Below are 23,472 nucleotides of genomic sequence, written 5' to 3' on the forward strand. Positions count from 1 at the left end.
TCAGTGGGACTTAGTTAGGCCTTTTTACCTCTAAGTCAGAAGGCCATGGGTTTAAATCCCACTCTATAGTCTTAAGGCACAATATAATCTGACAATCTACTGCAATGTTGAAAGACAATAAGAATCGCCATCATTTTGCAAGGAAAATCAGTCTTTTATTTCCGAAAATGCACAAATCCGAGTGGCTTTGCTCCCACTTGGACAAATTCCACAACCTACTGCAACTTTTGGATGGGCTATCTCATTGATTTAAATATGTACAGGCAGTTATCGCAGCAGATGTAAACTTTGAAGAAGTAATGGATCTGCTGATGTTGAGTTATTTTGGTGATATATTCATTGCCCGCCATCTCAAATCTCAGGATCTGTGGAATCCAACTCTCTATACACCCATGATTCCCACATGATCAATATGGACTTCAATAAGCCGCTTCAACATTTGGTTTTTACTTTTCAACGTAGTCCATTGAAATTTCCCACTCATGGTGCTGAGTTAGCATTGTAGTCAGTTTCAGTTTTTGTTATTTATTGGGCAAGGCCTCTACCCTGCACCGTTCCTTATATTACTTTTAACATATTGAAATGTTCTTACTTACAAGCTGCACAGGGGTCAGGGACTGCTTGTTCAGGGGAATGCGACATCTGTGTTCCATCATCAGATTCTTCCATTAGACTATCTCCCTGGAATCTAGACAAAACAGTACAACTATTTACTAATGTTGTGCTGAGTACTGCAGTGCTTCAGAAACATAGAAGGACTAAATATTTGGAGAAACCACTGTACCCTAAAACAAGATACCTTGAAACAGTGAATACAATTATTTTGATCAGTGACAAATTATATACCAATCCAATATATTCTCAATGAAGTTTAGAAATCCATGTAAAATATTGTAAGAAACTAAATCTCACACATGGGCAGTTTGATCATTATTTTATAGTAATCTGAATTCAGAGAAGATTTTCATGTAATAATGATTCACATACATCTGAACTACATAAAGTAAACCTTCATTATGATGGACCACACAGGGGAGTTGGTTTCCATTATTACCGATTGTCTGTTATAACCCACTAAGGGGGTTAATATGTACAGTACTATTGGACAAACAACCAATAAACATACAGGACACAATAAACAGAAAAGGTCACCAAATACAAAATACATTAGGATGGTACAGTGGTGCCACGATAGAGTTGCTACCTTACATCAACAGAGACCAGAGTTCGACCTGTGGCAGTATGAGTTTCCCTCTACTAACACTCTCCCCTGCCAAGCAGAACCTGTCCTCATCTTCAACAATATCTCTTTTGACTCCTCTTACTTTTCTCCAAGTTAAAGGTGTAGTCATGGGCACTTGCATGGACCCCAGCCAGCAATGCCTGCCTTTTTGTTAGTTACATCGAACAGTCCTTGTTTCAGACATACACTGGTCCTATCTCCCAACTATTTCTCGACTGCTTCAACAATTGGATTGGGGCTACCTCCTGTATCTGTGCAGAGCTCACGGACTATTAACTTCACCAGTAACTTCCACCCTGTCCTCAAATTCACCTGGACTATCTCTAACTCCTCTCTCTCCTTACTTGATCTCACCATCTCCATCACAGGATAGACTATCGACCGACATCCACTACAAACCTACCAACTCCTGCAGTTATGTGGAGTACACTTCTTCCCACCCTGACTCTTGCAAAGATCTTAACCCCTGCTCTCAATTCCTCTATCTCCGCAGCATCTGCTCCCAACATGAGGTTTTCCATACAAGGACATCAGAGATGTTCTCATTCTTTAGTGAATGTGGTTTCCCACTTTCTATCATAGATGGGTCTGCCAACATGTCCCCTCTATGTCCCATAGTTCCGCTCTCACTCCCCTCCACCCAGATGCAACAAGGACAGAGTTCCCCTGGTCCTCACCTTTCATCCCACCAGCCTCTGTATCCAACACATCATCCTCCGTCATTTCCACCACCTCCAACGTGACCGCATCACTAATCACATCTTCCCATCTCCACCCCTTTCCACTGTCCACAGAGACCCCTCCCTCCACAACTGCTTGGTTCTCCTCCCACCCAAACCAGAAAGTGTTACCAACATGTGTTTTTCTTTGAGAGAAAGAATTGTATTCATAACGCTAAACATGTGTTTTACAGCAGATGTCCAGCACTTTACAACCGGCTTCCAGATACACCAATTCATTCTCAACTTCAATCCATTTTCACTTAAACCCAATGGATGGTTCAATGTGAAAATCCCTTCAGGAAATTGCAGTGCACTCCTACGTGTCTGAGACACATTTACACGAAGAGGTTGCCATGTGTGCAGCTCCTGGCATCCAACACGAGATGGTTAATGCTGTCAATCCCACAAATTAGTGCAAATAAACACTTTGCAATCCCTGTATACCTTGAGCTCTGGAATAAGCTCCAACAAAGTTTAATCATTTTGTGTGAACTATCTTCACTTACAAATGATGGCCATTAAACTCGGTCTATATGCACAAGCAGAGAGCTCCATTAAAACAAAATAAAACAGTAAAACAAAATCGATTAGTACAGATGTCAGAGATTATGGGGAGAAGGCAGGAGGCTGGGATTAGGAAGGAGAGATAGATCAGCCATGATTTTAATGGCGGAGTAGACTTGATGGGCCAAATGGCCTAAATCTACTCCTATCCCTTATGACCTTATGACCTAAAATATGGTTTAATTTTTCATTTCTGCCCTTTGAAAATAAAGTTAGAAATTTTAAACCAATGAGACTAAATGTTTTCAACTGACTGAATAATGAAGTGCTGGGAATCTGGCTGGCTGTTTGCAAGTGACCTGCATCTCCAGCACCAATTATCAGCCTCTGGCATCAGTATTCAACAGAGCATGAATTGCAAAAACTAAACAGCATATTAAATCAAAATTCAAATCAGCTTGCTACTGTATGAAGCAGGAAGAATAAACCATTCAACCAAGGATCACTGATAGAGATAAGTTGAAAAAATATTATACAGAATATGAGCAAGGAAAATTATTTTGCAATAGATTTGCTTGGGTGCATCAGAGGAAGTGTGGGATACAATGTCGCAAATGTTTTGAAATTTGCGGAACAAATGATTTTTTTCATGGCCAGTAATAACAGGATGGGGATGCTATTTATAATATGAAAATGACCTCAAATTTTAGGACATTAGGCAACTGGGAAATCCCTCCTGCATTTAAAATGCGACATCTGTCTTTAGCAACATTGACCTTCCTTGGACTGATCTTCCTGGCTGTGATTGTCAGTTTTGAAGGGAATTTCAGATCCATTCAGACTGAAGTCAGTCCCAGACTTAGAGATCCTGCCAGCCTCAGCCTTATTGACAGACATCGCCCAAACCATCACTCTTTCCCATTGCAGGACTCCATCCTAGTCTAGTTTAGTTTAGTTTATTATTGTCACATGTACCAAGGTAGAGTGAAAAGTTTTTGTCTGCGTGCTATCCATTCCACAAAAAGACCATACATGATTACAATCAAGCCATTCACAGTGCATACATAAAATATACAACAATTAGTGTAAGATAACGTCCGATTAAAGGTCCCCAATGAGGTAGATGGGAAGTCAGGACCGCATTCTAGCTGATGAGTGGACTGTTCAATTGCCTGATAACAGCTGGGAAGAAATTGTCCCTGATTCAGAGATAGGTTGAATAAGTTAGGTCTTTATTCTCTGGAGCGCAGAAGGTTAAGGGGGGACTTGATTGGAGGGATCTTTAAAATGATGAGAGGGATAGACAGAGTTGATGTGATCAAGCTTTTCCCTTTGAGAATAGGGAAGATTCAAACAAGAGGACATGACTTCAGAATTAAGGGACAGAAGTTTAGGGGTAACATGAGGGGGAACTTCTTTCCTCAGAGAATGGTAGCGGTGTGGAATGAGCTTCCAGTGGAAGTGGTGGAGGCAGGTTCGTTGGTATCATTTAAAAATAAATTGGATAGGCATATGGATGAGAAGGGAATGGAGGGTTATGGTATGAGTGCAGGCAGGTGGGACTAAGAGAAAAAAGTTGTTCGGCACGGACTTGTAGGGCCGAGATGGCCTGTTTCTGTGCTGTAATTGTTATATGGTTATATGGTTATTCTGGAAGTGTGTGTTTTCAAACCTCTGTATCTCTTGCCTGATGGGAGAGGGGAGAAGAGGGAGTGACTGGGGTGAGACTTGATTATGCTGGCGGCATTATCAAGACAGCATAAAGTGTAGATGGAGCCCATTGAAGGGAGAATAGTTTGCGTGATGATCTGGCCTTCATCCAATACCCTACAATTTCTTCCGGTCTTGGATGGAGCTGTTCCCAAACCAGGCTGTGATGCATCCCAATAAAATGCTTTCTGCAGCACATCTGTAGAAGTTGGCCACAGCTTCAATGTAGCTGGTCCAGGACAAATTGCTGGTGATATTTTATTCCAAGGAACTTGAAGATTTTGACCATCTTCAGCACCGTCAATGTCTACTGGTGTGTATGTACAGCTTCACTTCCTGAATTTAATCAATCTTGGTTTGTCTTGCTGACATTGAGGGAGAGGTTGGAGTCCTGGCACCAAGTTACAAGGTTTTCAATCTCCTTTCTACGTGGCATGTTGCAAACTGCCTCTCCAAATCTATGTCTAGTCAGATCTGTGTCTCCATTCATTTCAATGGAGATTCTCGACGATCTGAGTGAAAAGGGTGTTACTTTTTTTACGTTACTTCACTTTAAAGTCTTTAACAATTTCTGACTTCATTAACATTTAAAACATTTTAAACCAAAACATTTTTGATTGTTTGTGTATCAATTTTGTTGGATTTTAAATCAGTCTGTATGTCAGAGCTTAAACATTATTTAAAAAGCCACACACTTTTGGTCGGGTTTGTCTCCATGTTTACTTCCTGTAGTTTAGTTTAGGTTATTGTCACATGTACAGTGAAAAGCTTTTTTGTTGCCTGCTATCTAATCAGGGGAAAGACTAAACATGATTACATTCAAGCCATCCACAGTGTATAGATACAGGATAAAAGGAATAATGTCCAATGCAAGATAAAGTCCAGTAAGATCTAATTAAAGATAGTCCGAGAGTCTCCAATGAGGTAGATGGCAGCTTAGGACCATTCTCTAGTTGGTGATAGGATGGTTCGGTTGCCTGCTAACAGCTGGGAAGGAACTGTCCCTGAATCTGGAAGTGTGTATTTTCACACTTCTGTACCTCTTGCCTGATGGGAGAGGAGAGAGGAGGGAGTGGCCAGAGTGAGACCCATTCCTGATTATGCTGGTGGCCTTGCCAAGCCAGCGTGAAGTGTTGATGGAGTCAATGGAAGGGAGGTTGGTTTGTGTGTTGGGTTGGGCTCCATCCACAATTCTTTGCAATTTCTTGCTGTCTTGGATGAAGCTGTTCCCAAACCAAGCTGTGATGCATCCTGATAAAATGCTTTCTATGGTGCATCTGTAGAAGTTGGTGAGAGTTGTTGCAGACATGCCAAACTTCCTAAGCCTTCTAAAGCAGAAGAGGCATTGGTGTGCTTTCTTAGCTATTGCTTCATTATGGCTAATCCAGTACAAGTTGCTGGTGATATTTACTCCGAGGAACTTGAAGCTTTCAACCATCTCTACTTTGGCAGTGACAAGGTATATCGACTATCTCCTTTGTCTTGCTGACATTGAGAGAAAGATTGTTGACTTGACACCAGGTTACGAGGTTCACGTGCTGCTAGAGGTTAAAATGTTGTCAAGATTTGCTATCTGATTCCTGCATGTGGGTGGTGAATAAGATCAGCCATGTGCATCTGAACCAAATAACTGTGAATGGGCAGTGACAACTTTGAACTAAATCTTCCCAAATAAAGGAAGATTATGTTTAAGAAGGAACTGCAGATGCTGGAAAATCGAAGGTAGACAAAAATGCTGGAGGAACTCAGCGGGTGAGGCAGCATCTATGGAGCGAAGGAAATAGGCAACTTTTCAGGTCGAAACCTGAAATAGGAAACGTTACGGGTCTGAAGAAGGGTCTCGACCCAAAACATCGCCTATTTCCTTCACTCCATAGATGCTGCCTCACCCGCTGAGTTTCTCCAGCATTTTTGTCTACCTAAGATCTAATAATAGTCACTTTCAAATGTTCAACGCTGTCTATGGAGGCACTCTGAAGAGATGAAGATTCTGAAGTCCTGACATTGGAACACAAATCAGAAATAAGAGAGAGCAAATTCAGGAGCAATTTAAATTTCTGAACTATAGTTCAAATAAGGGGAGATGATGAAAATGTACTGGCAACATCCAATAGGGTTATTCACATATGACTGGCAATCAAATAGACCAAAAACATAGAAGTAAGAATGGAATTGTGCAAGATATTTCCATGCTATGTTCTGGGCAGATACCTCATCCTGTAGTAATACAGATCAAAATTATTTAAAATACTACCTTCAAAAGCACACAACACACTCATAGCTGATATGCAAGTCTCCCTTCTGGGACTGTGAATTTTGGAAAAATGGGAAGTAAAATCGTTGGATATTAATAAATAATACCATACATTTTGCTTTTCTGCGATAAATTACTCCAGTGTGTAATCTACCTCATCTACTGTATCCGTTGTTCCAGGTGTGAACTCTGAGACATCGGCGATCGTTTCGCTGAACACCTCCGCTCAGTCCACCTAGGCCTACGTGATGTCCCGGTTGCTGAACACTTTAACACCCCCTCCCATTCCCATATTGACCTTTTGCCCTGGGCCTCCTCCACTGTCAGACTGAAGCCCAATATAAATTGGAGGAACAGCACCTCATATTTCACTTGGGCAGCTTACAACCCAGCGGTATGAACATTGATTTCTCTAACTTCAAGTAACCCTTGCTCTCCCTCTCTCTTCGTCCATCATCCAGTTCACTGCCTGGTTTCACTGTCCTCCTGATTACATTTTACTGATTGTATGCCTCCTTGTGACCTTTCCCTTAGCTAACAATGAACCATTCACCATTCGTTATCATCGTCTGGTTTGTTCTGTGTTTTCACACCTTACCCTTCCATATCTCTATGCCTTCCTCTCACTGAGTCACAGTCTGAAGAAAGGTCTCAACCAAAAACGTCACCCATTCCTTCTCTCCAGAGATGCTGCCTGTCATGCTGATGCAGCCTGTCCCAGCATTTTGTGTCTATCTTCAACACAAATATAAGTCGGTTGGTCCATTTTATGTTAGGAAGCTCAGTTTTCCTGTTGAAATGTGCATGCATACACTATTCCCCAAGTTCCTGAGATGTGCTAACCAGCTATTTTCCTCAAACATTCGATTCCTCCTGGAATCCTGCAATAGGACATCAAATTCCATTGGTTTCCCAGAAGTTACACCAGGCAATCTGCCTGCCAAAATATCTGGCACAAGTTCAACAGTTCCATTCACTTCAAAAATGAAGTACTGACTAGTGAAAGTTTCAGAATTGTTTAAGTTTTTGTGAGTTAATTAAGCAAACCTAAATATATTTAACTGTTTCCATATTTCCCAGTGTTTAAATTATCTTTTTTGCTTTAATAACACTAAAACAGGTGAATTTATAGACAGTGAAGATGGTTATTAAAAATTACAACAGTATCGTGATCAGCAGAGCAAATGCTCTGAGAAATAGCTAATGGACTAATTCAGACCAGTCTGAGGTGCTGCATTTTGGCTAGTCGAACTAGTGCACGAGCTTCACAGTGAATGTTTGGGAATACATGTGCATGAGCATGTTTCTATTCAGTGGGTTGAAGAAGGTTTTTGGCATGCTGTCCTTCATCAGTTGCTGTATTGAGAGTAGAAATGAGAACATTATGTTACAGTTGTACAAGACGTTGATAAGGCCACACTTGGTGTACTGTGTTCAATCTTGGTCACTCAGACAGGAAGGATGTCATTAAGCTCGAAAGTGCAAAAAATATTACGAGGTAGTTGCTAGGATTTGAGGGGCTGAGCTATAGGGAAAGGTGGGGCAGGCTAGGATTGTATTCCTTGGAGCTCAGGAAGCTGTGGGTTGATCTTATAGAAGTGTATAAATTAATGAGGGAATAGAGAAGGTGAATGCAAAAGTCTTTTACCCAGGGTAGAATTAAGGTGAGAGGGGCAAGATACGAACCTGAGGGGCAGCTTTTTCATTCAGAGGGTGGTGGGTATATGGAACGAGTTGCCAGAAAAGTTAGTTGAGGCAGGTACTGTAACAGTATTTAAAAGCCATTTGGACAGGTTACATGGATAGAAAAGGTTTAGAGGGATGCAGGTCAAACTCAAGCAAATGGGTATGGTTTAAACAGGACATTTGGGTTAACATGGACGAGTTGGGCCGACAGGGCTGTTACCATGCTGTTTGGCTCCATTACTCTAAAATGTTGGTGAGGCCACACTTGGGGTGTCATATTCAGTTTTGGTCATCCTATAATGGGAAAGATGCCATTAAGCTGGAAAGAATACAGAGAAGATTTTGCCAGGCTTGTTGTAGGGAGAGGTTAGGCAGCCTTATTCCTTGGTGCACAGGAGGCTGAAGGGGTGATCTTATAGAGATATATAAAATCATGATGGGAATAGATCTGGTGAGTACATAGTTTTTCCCCCCAGGGTAGAGGAAGCAACAACCATAGGTAGGTATGTTGCAAAACGTACCTGAAGCGTCTCTGAAAATCTGTCCCAGCCCGTGTGCACGATTTTGGCGCCGTTTAGAGGGGGGCGGGTTTAAAACGCGATTTTCCCTAGGCTGTTCAAATCGAGGTTTTTCAGCCTAGTTAATTATTAACGAAAAATCGCTGGAAGATTCCCTCGCTTGAGCTATTATTAGTTTTAAGGGTTTTATTAAATTGTTATAGTAGGTTAAAAATTAACCTCTAAACCCCCGACCGCCGGCAACGGGCCAGATCTCATACAGGGGACAACAGGAGGTAGGCTGTTTATTTTTACGTTAAAAAGGGCTTCTTAAGATCCCTTTATACAAAGTTTAATGTTGTGAGTAGCTAATTTTGGGCCCATTATATCCCGCAGTATTTTTCTGGGCATTTGAGGGTACAAATCTACCGCAATGTGAACGTTCTAAACCAGCGCGTTCACAGGATCCCACTAGAAAGCTGATTTAAATGGACTTTAATTTACAGCAATTAAACACTAAATTCCTTCCATTTGGCCTATAAATTAATGTAAAAGATTTAAAAAATGTTTTACTGTGAATTATTTGTGAATATTATTTGGACACTTAGGCTATTTAAAAATGTTAATCATTTATTAAGAAATGGATAGATGTGTAGATATAGTAATTGAATTTTGAAATTAGCTACAATTAGGTAACTAACTAATTATATGCTTTAATTTCAGGTCATCCAAGTAAGATTATTTTATATTTGTTTCAGAATGCTTCAATCTATGATAACTGAAAATTTCATTCAGTTCTCTTAATTTTTAAGAAAGTTATGGGCTTTTGACTGTCCACAATCACAGCTTTTTTGTTATGTCCATAGAAAATCAATAGGGAACAAGATGCTAATTTGAAAATGGCCATAACATTTTAAATACTTGAGATATGAAAGTGAATTAGGTGTCAAATTAAACTTATTTTTATGCTTTATCTGATGGGATAAATTGCAGATTTGATTTTTTAAATCTCAAAATTTTGTAACATTGCTACCATAGAGCATAGTTGTTGTGTGAGAGGAAAGATTTAATAGAAACCTCAGGGGACATTTTTCGCACAGAGGCTAGAGAATATATGGAAAGAACTTCCAAAATAGTTGAGGCAGATGCAATAACAACATTTATTGACCTTTGAACAGGTATATGAACAGGAAATGGATATGGGTCAAATGTGGGCAAATAATACTAGCTTAGATGGGATTCTTAGTTGGCATCAACAGGTTGTGTGGAAGGTCCGGTTTTCGGGTAGGACTCAGGTAGGAATATACTTTGTTATATTCCAAACCATTTTAATGCTATAATTAACTTTAATTGGCTGGAATTGTTGACAGCCTTGATACCTGGTTACATTTGGTAGCATGGCTTAATTGGATGTCAATGCATTTCTTTTAGTGGAGGCTGCTCATGTTCTGCCATCTGATATTATTCACAACCAGAAAAGGCCATCACATTGTTGTTGATTCCATTGAGAAAGTTGCTGCTACTAAATCGGGTAGTGGACTGGAAAACTGCCAAGAAAGTTTGGGCCAATAACTAAGGATAAGTTTTGAGGAAGGAACCAGATGGCTGGTGTTGTATTGCAATGAATTGGCTACGTGGAGGTAACATTTTCTTGCTGACAAACGAAACCTGAAAATCCAGGTGCAACTGAAAAGCTGCCCCAAAAGGACAATAATAATTGCTTCTATATTTGAAAAGCAATGACAGTGATTTTTCAATTGATAGTACTTTGGCAGTAAGGATACAGAACTGATGCAACAATACCTGGCACACCTCGAGCAGATGTTGAGCGTAACTTTGGCTTGAGGTTCTGCAGAGTACGGACTTCGCCCTTGGCTAAACCTGCTACCAGATGGCACGTGATCAGTAATGCCTTCCATTCTCAAATCATCCAGGTCCTCTGAAATTTCAAGAGAATTTATCAAATGATTAGTTTGTCGATTAAGTAAATAAAAATGCAACAATTAGGCGGTGATTTGGCAAACACAGTTTAATCTGTTCCATTGACAATTAGATTCATAAATAACTCAACTTTGTAATGACAACTATATCACAACTGGAAACTTAAGAAATTTTACTTCAGCATGATGTATATTTTACTTTAGATACATGTTCTTTCTAATAGATTATTTATCAGAACATTGGTCAAATTTAACAATATTATATCCTTCCTCGGAGTATAACATTGAGAGAATGACTGATTTAGCAGTGCAACAGCCAGCACCCAATGTAGGAATGTTGTGGAATGCTGTTAATTATCTTCAGTGCATGTTTCAGGAAGGGGGAGAGAGAGAGAGACAGACAGAGCAGACAGAGAGTGACAGAGAGAGACAGGCAGAGATAGAGAGTGATAGAGAGTGACAGAGAGAAAGACAGATAGAGACATAGTGTGTGTGTGTGTGTGTGTGTCTGCCTGCCTAAAATGGATTAGCCACCAGACAGTGCTGTGTAGTTTGGTGAGACAGGGCCACCAAAGTTGCAAAAAGGAGGTTATTGACCATTTGGGATACCAGAGGGGTGCGTGCACACACATGCGGGAGACCCGTCTAGCTGTACATTTGTTCGTGAGTGTGTGTGTTTGTGACAAATACCTCTGAGACATGATCCAGGAGGGGCAATAGAGTTGGAATTTTATGGGTTTCTGTGAAAGGGAATCCCACAGGCATCATGAGCTTCGTGACACGGAAGGGGGAGATTGCAGTGGAGATATAATCTGGTTTCAAGCAAGTATTCTTTAATTTTTGTCCTTCCATTTTAAAAAAAATATGGAAATTAGTATGGAAGCTTTGAGGGAGATGTTACTCCCTCGAATTGCCACAACCGCCAGGATGGTACCGATAGAGGTCAGACAAATGCAGTCAACCCTTGACACTGATTTCCACCTTACATAAACCCTTCACCCCAGGGTGAACCTGTCTGAGCTGGCCTCACTTAGAGTTGCTTGTGCGAATGCAGAATTTTGGCATAAGTCAGAATAAAAGAGAAAAATATATCAGATTCACCCCAAAGACATATAGGTGTTGGTTAAGGCTAAATACCCAAGGAATAAGTGGTAAATAAATGATAGAGGGGTGCAAGATTGTACATGGGCAACTGGTGGGAGTGCCCGTAATGAGGAGGAGTATCAATTATTTAAGCAAGTAAGGCATCGATTGGGAGGAGTTGAGAGTAATTGGGGAATAATAATTTCAATGGTTCAGAAAGCTGATGAACTTCCCTTGCATTATGCCGAGTATAAATACTAGGCACATGCAAACAATCCTGGTTGGGATGACCCAGTCTTCATGAAGGTTCTGAAGGAAGTACTGAGCTCGGCCCAGCAGGGGGTTTTAGACTTGGGAATTGCTATGAGACCGCCTATTCTGTGACAGTATCATGGGCCAGGAATATAGATTGGAGCAGTGGGAAGAGAGATCGCAAGGTGGCTGTAGTGAATGGAGTTGCTGCAACATAGAGGGCTTGCTTTGTGCGCATGTGAACTGGACACTTAGCGAAAAACTGGTGTACCAGACAAGGAAGGATACAGGAGATGATATGCTACAATCCATGGTCATGCTTGGTGGTGGTGTCCTAATAAAGGAGAGAGATGTGAGAATCTCCGAGTCACCTGCCAAAACAAGCAGAAACTGTACCAGAAACCTCTCTGTCCACTTTGACCGACGACCAAATCAACCAGATAATAGATCTAGTAAGATACGCATACAGGTCAGAAAGACAGCTGGTGGCAGCCCTCATTGCCAGTAGTTTAATTTAGTTTAGAGATATGGTGCAGAAACAAGCCCTTCAGCCCACCGAGTCCATGCCGACCATCTATCACCTGTACACTAGTTCTATTCTTCACATTAGGAACAATTTACACAAACCAACTAACTGAGAGACTTGTAGTTATTCTACCTGGACAATTGAATCGATTAATTGATTGAAAGATAGAGCATGGAAATAGGCCCTTTGGCTCACCGAGTCAACACCGATCAACGATCACCCTTTCGCATCAGCTTTATGTTATCCAACTTTCTCATCCACTCCCTACACTAAAGCGACAATGTACAGCGGCCAATTCACTTGCAAGCCCACAGGTCTTTGGGATGTGGGAAGAAACCAAAGCACACGGAGAAAACACACAAGGTCACAGGGAGAAAATGCAAACTCCGCACAAACAGCACCCGAGGTGAGAGTTGAAATGCCTCTGGTTTTGTGAGGCAGCCGATCCAGCAGCTGCGACATTGTGCCAACAACAGTCTTCTGTCATGGCAGACAACACGAACAGTTGCCTGTAAACCTGAGACAAAATTAAATGACCCAGCTGGTGCCCCTTGCTCACACAGTAATTACTGACAGCCAAGTCTGGCAGTGTCAAGCTGTACAGAGTCTGAATGGGTGAAGGTGGTTGCAATACATTACCTTCAGTAGACCAGCAAGGAGGAGGCAGTGCACAGAGTGCCATGAACAGCAAAATCACCATCTTTAAACACTGATTGAAATAATCAAGAGGATGTGATCACTGCTTGAATCCTATAGATAGTGAGTTAGGGACAATAGATTTTTTAGAAGTCGATTCACAGTGGGGCATGGTAACCTAGCAACTGGGGAGAGGATCCTTAGTCAAGCGTGTTCCAGATCCACACCAAAAATGCCTTATTCCCTGAAATGCTCAAGCAAGCCCTCGAGGAGAACTAGAGTTGTGCTTGATGGTGATATCCAATTCCCCTCGAAACACTTTGTAATCCAGTGAGAATTTTTAGATGTTCATCTAATCCTTAAAAAAAATGTGTTTGTACAGAATTAAATCCAAAGCTTAGATTGTGCACTTCTGGAAAATAATACTTATTGAGAGCTTGAAATTTACTGAGGCAAAACATGCAACACACGTCTATCTCCTGGGTAAGGAGGTATTTTGGTACCACTTTGGGATGCACAGTACAACTCAAACAGTTAAGTGTTAATGTGAAATTTCTGTAACAAAATGCAACAGTTAAGGGACTAATGTAACTAGAATACTATGTTTGGTGAATGTCAGCTAATCAATTTGTTAATTTATAAAACTATTTATGTAGCCTCTACACTAATCTGGAAATTCTCCAGGCTGAATCCAAAAGTTGTTTAAAAACATAACCGGAGGTTAAGAGTTGCCAAAAAAACCCTATTTGGAATACTGTCAAAGAACAGGATCATTAGTTAAATGTGTGAAGAGTAAATGAAATATCAAAGAATTTCGCTATAGCAGCCAGTGTTTTAAGTAGGCATCACATAATGTCACTGTGCTGCCCTCTACTGGCAGAATTCCATCATTAGTGTTTTGTCTTAGAATTGGTTTGCTATCAAATAGTATAATAAAACAAATATTCACATATACAGAACTAGATGGTTTCACTAAGTGGGTGGTTAAAATGGTCAAGCCTGATCAGTGAAACAGATCAGGCTGACAGCTGCACAGAGCAGTAGAGTGTGGTTCAAATCCAACCTGGACCAAGCACATTGTGATGCCCCGTGTCTGCTTTCTTTCAAACCAGCACTAAAGCAATGGTTGCCTGCCTTGCTCAGGCAGCATCTTTGGAGAACATGGATAGGTGATGTTAAGGGTCGAGACCCTTCGTCATACTGTGTGTGTGTGTGTGTGTGTGTGGGGGGGGGGGGGGTGAGGGAGTAGAAAGACGGAAAAGGGATGAGGCAGGACAAAGCATGGTAGGTGATAGGTGAACACAGGCAAGGGGGGGGTTTTGACAGACAATTGGTTGGTACTGCTTCATTTTTATTTATTTTTTATTTATTTTTTATTAGAAGCAATTGTACAAGAATAAAACAATCGGCATATAAAATTATACAGTTAATGTACAGCTTCAATTTTAACTTTTTAACTTGAAAATAAGGGAAAAGAATAGAGAAAGAACAAGAGAGAGAAAAGGTGAGAGGTGCAAAGACGGGACCCCTAGTCTACCAACGTAGTGTAGCCAATGACCCCTAGACTACCAATGTAGTGTAGCCAATGACCCCTAGTCTACCAACGTAGTGTAGCCAATGACCCCTAGTCTACCAACGTAGTGTAGCCAATGACCCCCTAGTCTATCAACGTAGTGTAGCCAATGACCCCTAGTCGACCAACATAGTGTAGCCAATTACCCCTAGTCGACCAACATAGTGTAGCCAAAGAGTGAATAAAGATGTAAGAGAGAAGGAAAAAAAAAGAAAGGAAAAAAAAAAGTGCCTGCCTCTCACCCCCCCCCCCCCCACCCCCCCCCCCCACCCACCTAACCCAACCCATAGTTGGATTTAAATCCAAAGTTGTGTTGCGCCATACCATACTTGTAAGAATTCGGTGAAGGGTGTCCATGTTTTGAAAGAGGTACAGCTTCATTAGTAACAAATGATACTCTCTCAGCCAACACCACTTAAAACCAAATCTGTAACTGTGAAATGCTGCTGTGCAGATTTCTGTCATTTTTAGCTGTGTTATGTGTGGTGCAATTTTTGTGAAGGTACCTGGTGTATGGCGTACTGGAACTTCTACAGATTTAAACTTCATTATTTAGTATCCCGGCCATGTTACACCTACAGTATGTTTATTTATCATGCATACCAACACCTTTTTGTCTACAAAAAAGCTCTGGTGCTTAAGGGGCTGTCCCACTGCGGTGACCTAATTGGTGAGTTTAGAAGTGTTTAGGAGAGTTTGAAAAAGTGTCATGTTGAAGACCTCCTTCGACCATGTTGAAGACAAGCTTTGACTAGCTTCTGGAAAATTGGACACCGAATAGTGGAGAGTGAAGACGACCTCCTTCGATCTCCTTCGACCTCCCTTCGACTATGTTGAAGACTATCTACGACTACCTTCAATTACCTTTGACTACCCTCGATTACCTACGAATAACATGCCGACCTATTACGACCTACTTCGACTAAACCTTTACTCGTGGGCATTTTTCAGCATGTTGAAAAATACTCCGCAACCTAGCTGAGGCCTCGAGTACGCGGGAACCACTCTCGAGCATGAAGGAGAGTTACAAAGACCTCCTAGGACCTCGTGTCGACCATGCTGCGAGTATGAGTCGAGGGCAAACTCTTCTAAACTCGCCAATTAAGTCGCCGCAGTGGGACAGCCCCTTTATAGTGCCCATTCTTCAAAGTCAGTCACTGAATGAGAGGCTATCATAGGATTTTTATGATTGAAGGGTTTTTCAAACACTAGTGAGACAACACTGTGTTACTCTCATTTTCATACTAAACATTAATTCCCGAAAGTTTCTTCAGTTATTTACAATGTCCAAGAATTAAAAGAAGGGACCAAAACCTTGATATTAAGAAACCTCATTTTCTTCAAATCCCTCAGTGGCATTGTCTATCCCTCTGTCTGTAGCCTAATGTAGAAATTCTACCTTCTGAGCTGTCGGCTGCCCTCAAATTCTGGCCTCTTTGTGATCCATGACTTAAATTCTTTTACCAATGGCAACCATGACTTTTAGTTGCCTGACCCCAAACTTTGGAATGCCCTTCCTATATTTCTAAGCATCTGTATCTCCTTTTCCGCCGTTAAGCCTCTCTCTTTTACCCATCTCTTTATGGTCATCTGTTCTGACATACCATTACATGGTTCAATGTCAGATGTTTGTCTGATGACTAATTCTATGAATCCTCTTTGGATTTTTTTAATGTTGTGGGTGCTAAATTAATGCAAGCCTCTGGAGTTAATACACAAATATTTTTAACATTTCTACGATAAAGGAAAATACTAGTACCTACTTCTTTGCTATAATTTGCTAAACTAGTCAGCAAATAAATATATTTACATAATTCCAAATTCCATAATTCCATTTATAGATGTAAATTGGATTATCCTGAGTACAACAATTTCTGGGTGTCTTAATGCCCATGAGAATTTGTCCCATCGTTTCTCAATCAGTATTTTGTTCTGGCTTAAAATCCCAAAATGATGTCAACAGTAATTCAATGCATAAAATTCAATGCATCTACACTGATCCAAAAATGTATAATACTTATTTACTCACAGAACAAAGTCTTACTACCGTTTCCCCTTAAAACCATGCCATGCAAAGAGCCAAACGTCAAGCTGCAGTCATTGTCTTCACAGAGATCAGGGATTTCCTGTAATTGCAAATTCAGCCTCTCATGGATTATTACTCACTTTAATGCTGCATTAGAGGTCACCCAAGTTTTGCGTTCACAAAGATAAACTGTTTCTGTTCCTTTGGCCTACAGGTGCAGAAATTAACCTGCAATGCAGGCTTGCAGCAAGTACAGGAATTAATAAACTACATGTATGTCATCACTGATGTTTAGAGATACAGCAAGGAAACAGGCCCTTCAGCCCACACCAACCGTTCACACTGGTTCTAAGTTATTCCACATTCTCAAACACTCCCTTCATACTAGGGGCAATTTACAGAGACCAATTAACTTACAAACTCACACATTTTTGAGATGTGGGAGGAAACCGGAGCACATGCCGTCAAAGGAAAAAAGTACAAATTCCCCACAGACAGCACATGAGGTCAGGAACTGAATCTCTAGCACTGTGAGCTAGCAGTTCTACCACTATACCCCGCTAATCCTCTCTGGCAACCTCTAGCCTGGTGCTACTGGCCGTAGCTCAGGGATTTTCCAAAGCCCACTGGCGCAAAGAACATAGTTCCTGGGGAAACATTATCCTGTCCAAATCTATCCCCTGGAGCACTCTTTCAAACCAGCCTTTCATCAATGCAACTTTAAGTATCTCACATCCCTGTAATCTGAAGTGTTAAAAGCCAACAAAGGCATTCAGTAAACTTTTGCAATTGAAGATGGCCATGTTTGTCAGATCTTGTTACCAAATAAATGTTAAGATGATGTTGATGCTCTCTGACCCGCTGAGTTACTCCAGCTTTTTGTGTCTATCTAATGTTAAGTTGACCTTAATACAATTGTAATGCCATGAAAATGTAGCAACACAACTTCTAGGGAGATTCATTTCAAGAGTCAAGAGTGTTTTATTGTCATATGTCCCGGATGGGACAATGAAATTCTAACTTGCTGCAGTACAACAGAATATGTGAATATGTAAACATAGCACATAACAGGGGAGAGAGAAAAAAAAGAACAAGTTCAATAAATAACAAATATAGTGCTAATAACAAATAATAATATAGTCTTTTGCAGTTCAGAGCTTATTCATTGTTGTGTTTAATAGCCTGATGGCTGTAGAGAAAAAGCTGTTCCTGAATCTGAACGTTACAGTTTTCAGGCTCCTGGACCTTCTTCCAGATGGCAATGGTGAGATGAGTGTGTGGCCAGGATGATGTGGGTCCTTGATGATTTTGGCTGCCTTTTTGAGGCAGCGATTACGATAGATCCCTTTGACGGTGGGGAGGTCAAAGCGGGTGATGGACTGGGCAGTGGTCACAACTTTTCGTAGTCTTTTTCGCTCCTGGACGTTCAAGTTGCCGAACCAGGCCACGATGCAGCTAGTCAGAATGCTCTCTACCATGCACCTCTAGAAGTTTAGGAGAATCCTCTTCGACATGCCGAATCTCCGTAATCTTCTCAGGAAGTAGAGTGGCTGATGTGCCTTCTTTATAATTCCATCGGTGCGCTGGGTCCAGGAAAGATCTTGGGAAATTTGCACGCCCAGGATTTTGAAGTTGTTGATCCTCTCCACCATATGATATGATGTTGATATGAACAGGATTGTAGGTCCTCATCCTTCCCCTACCAAAGTTCACAATCAGTTCCTTGGTCTAACTGATGTTGAGAGCCAGGTTGTTGTTCCAAATCCAGATGGGATGCATCTGTATTGTGGTTTATGGTTGGTGTTTATGATGCATGTTAATAATTATTTTAACATCTTTTCTGCATGTTGAGCAATTGTGCAGAATTGTAAAATGTGCACAATTTGCACATGTAGTAAATAATGTGGAAGACAATAATAGACAGGAGGATGACACAGACTGGGAAAGAAAAGGAGGCAATGAAGATACGCTTCATTGCACTTTTTAAGAAGGGAGGGAGAGAGAAAACGGGGAATTACAGACCAGTTAGTCTAACATCGGTAGTGGGGAAACTGCTAGAGTCAGTTATTAAAGATGGGATAGCAGCACATTTGGAAAGTGGTGAAATCATTGGACAAAGTCAGCATGGATTTACGAAAGGTAAATCATGTCTGACGAATCTTATAGAATTTTTCGAGGATGTAACTAGTAGCGTGGATAGGGGAGAACCAGTGGATGTGGTGTATCTAGACTTCCAGAAGGCTTTCGACAAGGTCCCACATAAGAGATTAGTATACAAACTTAAAGCACACGGCATTGGGGGTTCAGTATTGATGTGGATAGAGAACTGGCTGGCAAACAGGAAGCAAAGAGTAGGAGTAAACGGGTCCTTTTCACAATGGCGGGCAGTGACTAGTGGGGTACCGCAAGGCTCAGTGCTGGGACCCCAGCTATTTACAATATATATTAATGATCTGGATGAGGGAATCGAAGGCAATATCTCCAAGTTTGCGGATGACATTAAGCTGGGGGGCAGTGTTAGCTGTGAGGAGGATGCTAGGTAGCTGAGTGTTGAGTGACCATGAAATTTTTTTTGCATATTATGGCCATGTCTCACAGTGCGAGTCCACCCGCGAGTGATCCCGAGTGAAAGAAAAAATCAAACTCGTGCGTCTACGAGATTCCAAGTTTATGTTCTCGAGTTTAAACGAGTTCCCACGTGTATGTCTAAGTTTGCCGTTTACTTCTAATTTCTGCGATGAACCAAGTTCTTCTCCCGAGTTACTCTTGAGCCAACAACTACTACCGACGTGTGGAAAAATCATCACATGGTAAAAATTATGTCATGTAGTTTTTTTTTCACAATAAAAAGACCCAGCCTGAAGAACGATCTAGACCCGAAACATCACCTATTTCTTTTCTCCAGAGATACTGCCTGACCAGCTGAGTTAGTCCATCATTTTGTGTCTATCTTTGGTTTAAACTAGTATCTGCAATTCCTTCCTTCAAACTTTTAGAGCAGTTTGTTTCAAGAAACAATCCTTCCAAAATTGCATTCAAAAGTCAATTTGAACTGCATTTGTTCAAGGTCTGGCATCAATCATTGAAAGGCATTGTGTCGGGAGGAACTGCAGATGCTAGTTTACACCGAAGATAGACACAAAATGCTGGAGTAACTCAGCGGGACATGCAGCATTTCTGGAGAGAAGGAATGGGTGACATTTCTGGTCGAGTCCCTTCTACAGACTGAAAAAATATTTTGACCCTTCTCTCCAGAGATGCTGCCGGCTTGGCTGAGTTACTCCAGCTTTTTTAGTCTAGTAAGATAGTTTTATTCCCTTAATTTATCTCTCATTAAAACGTTGGTAAACTTCTAACAAAAAGATTAGGTGAATTGAACATTAACGTTATTTTTCCCCCCGACAGCAAGGTCCGTAGACCAGAGGGATAGCAGTGTGTGTCTCTCTACTCACCCAGTATGTCCGTCAGAGCAGCCGTCCCACCGTCGCGACTTAAACTGTATAAAAAGCAGCGGCTCAAAACATTGTTGATTGGGCAGATCTGCCCAGAAACCACCCCTTTCACACTCACCCCAGCCCTGCCCGTTTTCAGAGCCCTACAGTCACCCCAGCCCGCCCGCGAACCACTGAATAAAAGACAAAGCTCAGATGTTCTCTTCAGCAGTAGCGTCCCAGAGTTTCCCAGCGCCTGGCCCAAGTTTCAATTTAAACTCGGGTAAACTGAGTTTTTATTAAAAACCCGAATACAATTGGCCCTTAATTGTAAATATGAGAATGTTTTCCTATATTGTACAGCAGACTATCATCTGGTGTAGATACCATAATTTATTGCAAAAATATGAATACACAAGCACAGGAGTTAGTTAAAAATTGGAGTCATATCCCATCTACATCACACTCTCTCGCTGTGTTTCTAAGGAATGTGATTAAGGACTTAGGTTATGTGTTTTTGCTGGACTGAAACCAACCCATTTACAACGTAAAGTTGTGGGTAACTTTTTAGGAGAATACTAGTGATGTAAAGAACCTGAAATTAATTTATTTTACATAACACACAAATATAACTCTGGTCTTAATTACCAATGCAGCTTATGAACTTATTTGCGGGTGCGGCAGCATCCATGGAGCAAAGGAAATAGGCAACGTTTTGGCCCGAAACGTTGCCTACCTTCGATTTTCCAGCATCTGCAGTTCCTTCTTGAACTTGTGAACTTATTTTGTGAACTTCCCCACTGAATGCCCCCTATCTTTGGCAAGCATATTGCACGGGTTAGTACAAATACACTTAAAACTCTGAATAGCAACATGCCACAAAGGAGCTTCCAACAAATCATTTATCAAGAAGCTGGAGTAACTCAGCGGGACAGACGGCATCTCTGGAGAGAAGGAATAAGTGACGTTTCGGGTCAAGACCCTTCTTCGGATTAAACCTGCATCTGCAGTTCCTTCCCATTTATAATTTATAACATTTATAAAATTCCCATTTATAAAATTATAAAATAAAACGTCCCATTTACAACATTGTTTTGACCAATTGCTCTCTAACACGGACAGACTGGGTGGAAAGTGATGCCTGAGAAAATCCCCTGTATAAACGCATCAGCCTTCAATAACTGATGTTAATTTGTCGGGTATAAACCCTGAGACTGGACACCTGTCGCATATATCTGCTTCTCCATAAAAAGTGCATTAACCTAACATGGATTCATAGCACCGTTTCAATGTGAAAAGTTAAAGTTCTGAAGGGAACTAATGAACTCTCGCAATGCGGCTTTCCCCACACTGCATGGTTCTTTTTACCACTGTTTCTCAGATCCCCAGTGAGTACTTTTTGTTCCTGAAAACAGTTAATTGTTAGATCACTGAAAATTTTTCCATTAAGATCTGACTAATCTTCAGCATTTCACTTGTGGCACTCAAGCCAAACCCACGAGTTACTCACGAGTCACTACGGTAAATTCACGGGCTACTACGGTACTACAACGAGTTTAAAAGTTTCAAATTTTTCCTTCAAGAGTAAATTTGACTCGTGGAAATCTTTCAACTTGTTGAAAATGTTTTCACGAGTTAACAAGTTTCCCGAGTACCTGCCGTTAGCGTTACAAGTCGCTAAGTTACGTCCACGAGTTCCGACGTTCCCGCTATGTTAATTCTACTTGATTACCACGTGTTTGATTTGTTTTAAACTCGGGATCACTCGTGGGTGGACTCGCACCGTGGGACAGGGGTTTTATATTACACCATGGTATGGACATTCTCACTTCTGGAACCAGCAACACTAGCCACTTTCTGCCAGGGTCTCCTATCATTGGCAGATGTCCCAAGTGCGCACATGACCTCTGTCCAGACACATAGTTCATGCACCAGGAATTCCATGTCGCAGTGTGTGAACCATTGAATTCACCCCCTCTCTCAGTGTGGGACACAATATTGAACATATAATGATGAGGCCGAAATGGAACTGCTGATGTTGGGAGAAAATGAAGTGTTCTGTAAAATTACCACCATGAATTATCATAACATCCTAGGGGAATCTTCAACATAATCTCTGGGAAATTAAGATCAATCTCCATGAGAAATTATGTGTCATGGTAATTTCCCGAGAAAAAGACCCACAGAGCCAAGCTTCAATGTATGTTGAATGGTTGTGAGTGTGGTGGGAGGTGAGGGAATAGTTGGGAAAAGGATACGAGGCATTTCCCTGACACTCAATGAATAATAAAATAAATTTGCTCGGAATTTTATGACTAATCTTTAAATGAATCTTTGGGCCTGTATTTAACTCAATAATAACAACATTTAAAAGACATTTGGACAGGTACATGTACAGGGCAGGTTTAAAGGGATATGGGTTAAACGTGAGAAAATGGGACTAGTGTAGATGGGTATCTTAGTCAACATGGACAAGTTGGGACAAGGGGCTTATTTCTGAACTATATGACTGCCTTAAAAAATAATATATATTTTAGAGATACAGCTCGGAAACATGCCCTTTGCCCACCGTGTCCACACCAACCAGCGATCCCCACTCATTAACACTATCCTACACACATTAGGGACAATTTACACATACACCATGCCAATTAACCTACATACCTGTACGTCTTTGGAGTGTGGGAGGAAACCGAAGATCTCGGAGATAACCCATGCGGTCACGGGGAGAACATACAAACTCCGTACAGACAGCACCCGTAGTCGGGATCAAACCTGGGTCTCCGGCGCTGCAACTCTGTAAAGCAGCAACTCTACCGCTACGCCACCATGACTACTACATGACCTCCCGCCCATGCTGTCTGTTATGCTGCAACTGGAACTTTTCACCTTATTGAACTGCATCCATTTAGATCTTGAGTCGATGTCCTGATGAAATGTGGCAAAAAGTCATGAAGTCTGATGAAGGGTCTCGACCCAAAACGCCACCTATTCCTTTTCTCCAGAGATGCTGTCTGACCCGCTGAGTTTTTTGTGTCTATCTTTGGTTCAAACCAGCATCTGCAGTTCCTTCCTACACATGAATATTTTACACTATGACCTATAGCTTAGCTACAATTCCGTTGTGTTGTGTATGTTTATTAAGGTGTCATAAGTTTGAAATAAGTTATTTGATCAATCAATGTGATCAAAGGTAGACAAAAATGCTGAAGAAACTCAGCAGGTGAGGCTGCATCTATGGAAAGGATAGGCGACGTTTCATATAACCATATAAAAAATTACACCATGGAAACAGGCCACTCCGCCCTTCTAGTCCGTGCCGAACACTTATTCTCACCTAGTCCCATCTACCTGCACTCAGACCATAACCCTCCATTCCTTTCCCATCC

At 41.2% G+C, this 23,472-nt stretch overlaps 1 protein-coding gene across 2 annotated transcripts in view; it reads right to left on the minus strand.

Annotated features, from left to right (window-relative positions):
* Positions 1-23,472, minus strand: part of c4h8orf34 (chromosome 4 C8orf34 homolog) — a 240,062-nt gene that overhangs the window by 74,423 nt on the left and 142,167 nt on the right. For both annotated transcript variants that reach the window (XM_033019357.1, XM_033019358.1), the window contains exons 8-9: positions 10,420-10,555; positions 597-688 (exon numbers count right to left, since the gene is read on the minus strand). In XM_033019357.1, the coding sequence (XP_032875248.1) occupies positions 597-688; positions 10,420-10,555 (228 nt within the window). The remainder of the gene's footprint in view (positions 1-596; positions 689-10,419; positions 10,556-23,472) is intronic.

This window comes from Amblyraja radiata, chromosome 4 (assembly GCF_010909765.2).
Source record: "Amblyraja radiata isolate CabotCenter1 chromosome 4, sAmbRad1.1.pri, whole genome shotgun sequence".
Classification (NCBI taxonomy): Eukaryota; Metazoa; Chordata; class Chondrichthyes; order Rajiformes; family Rajidae; genus Amblyraja; species Amblyraja radiata.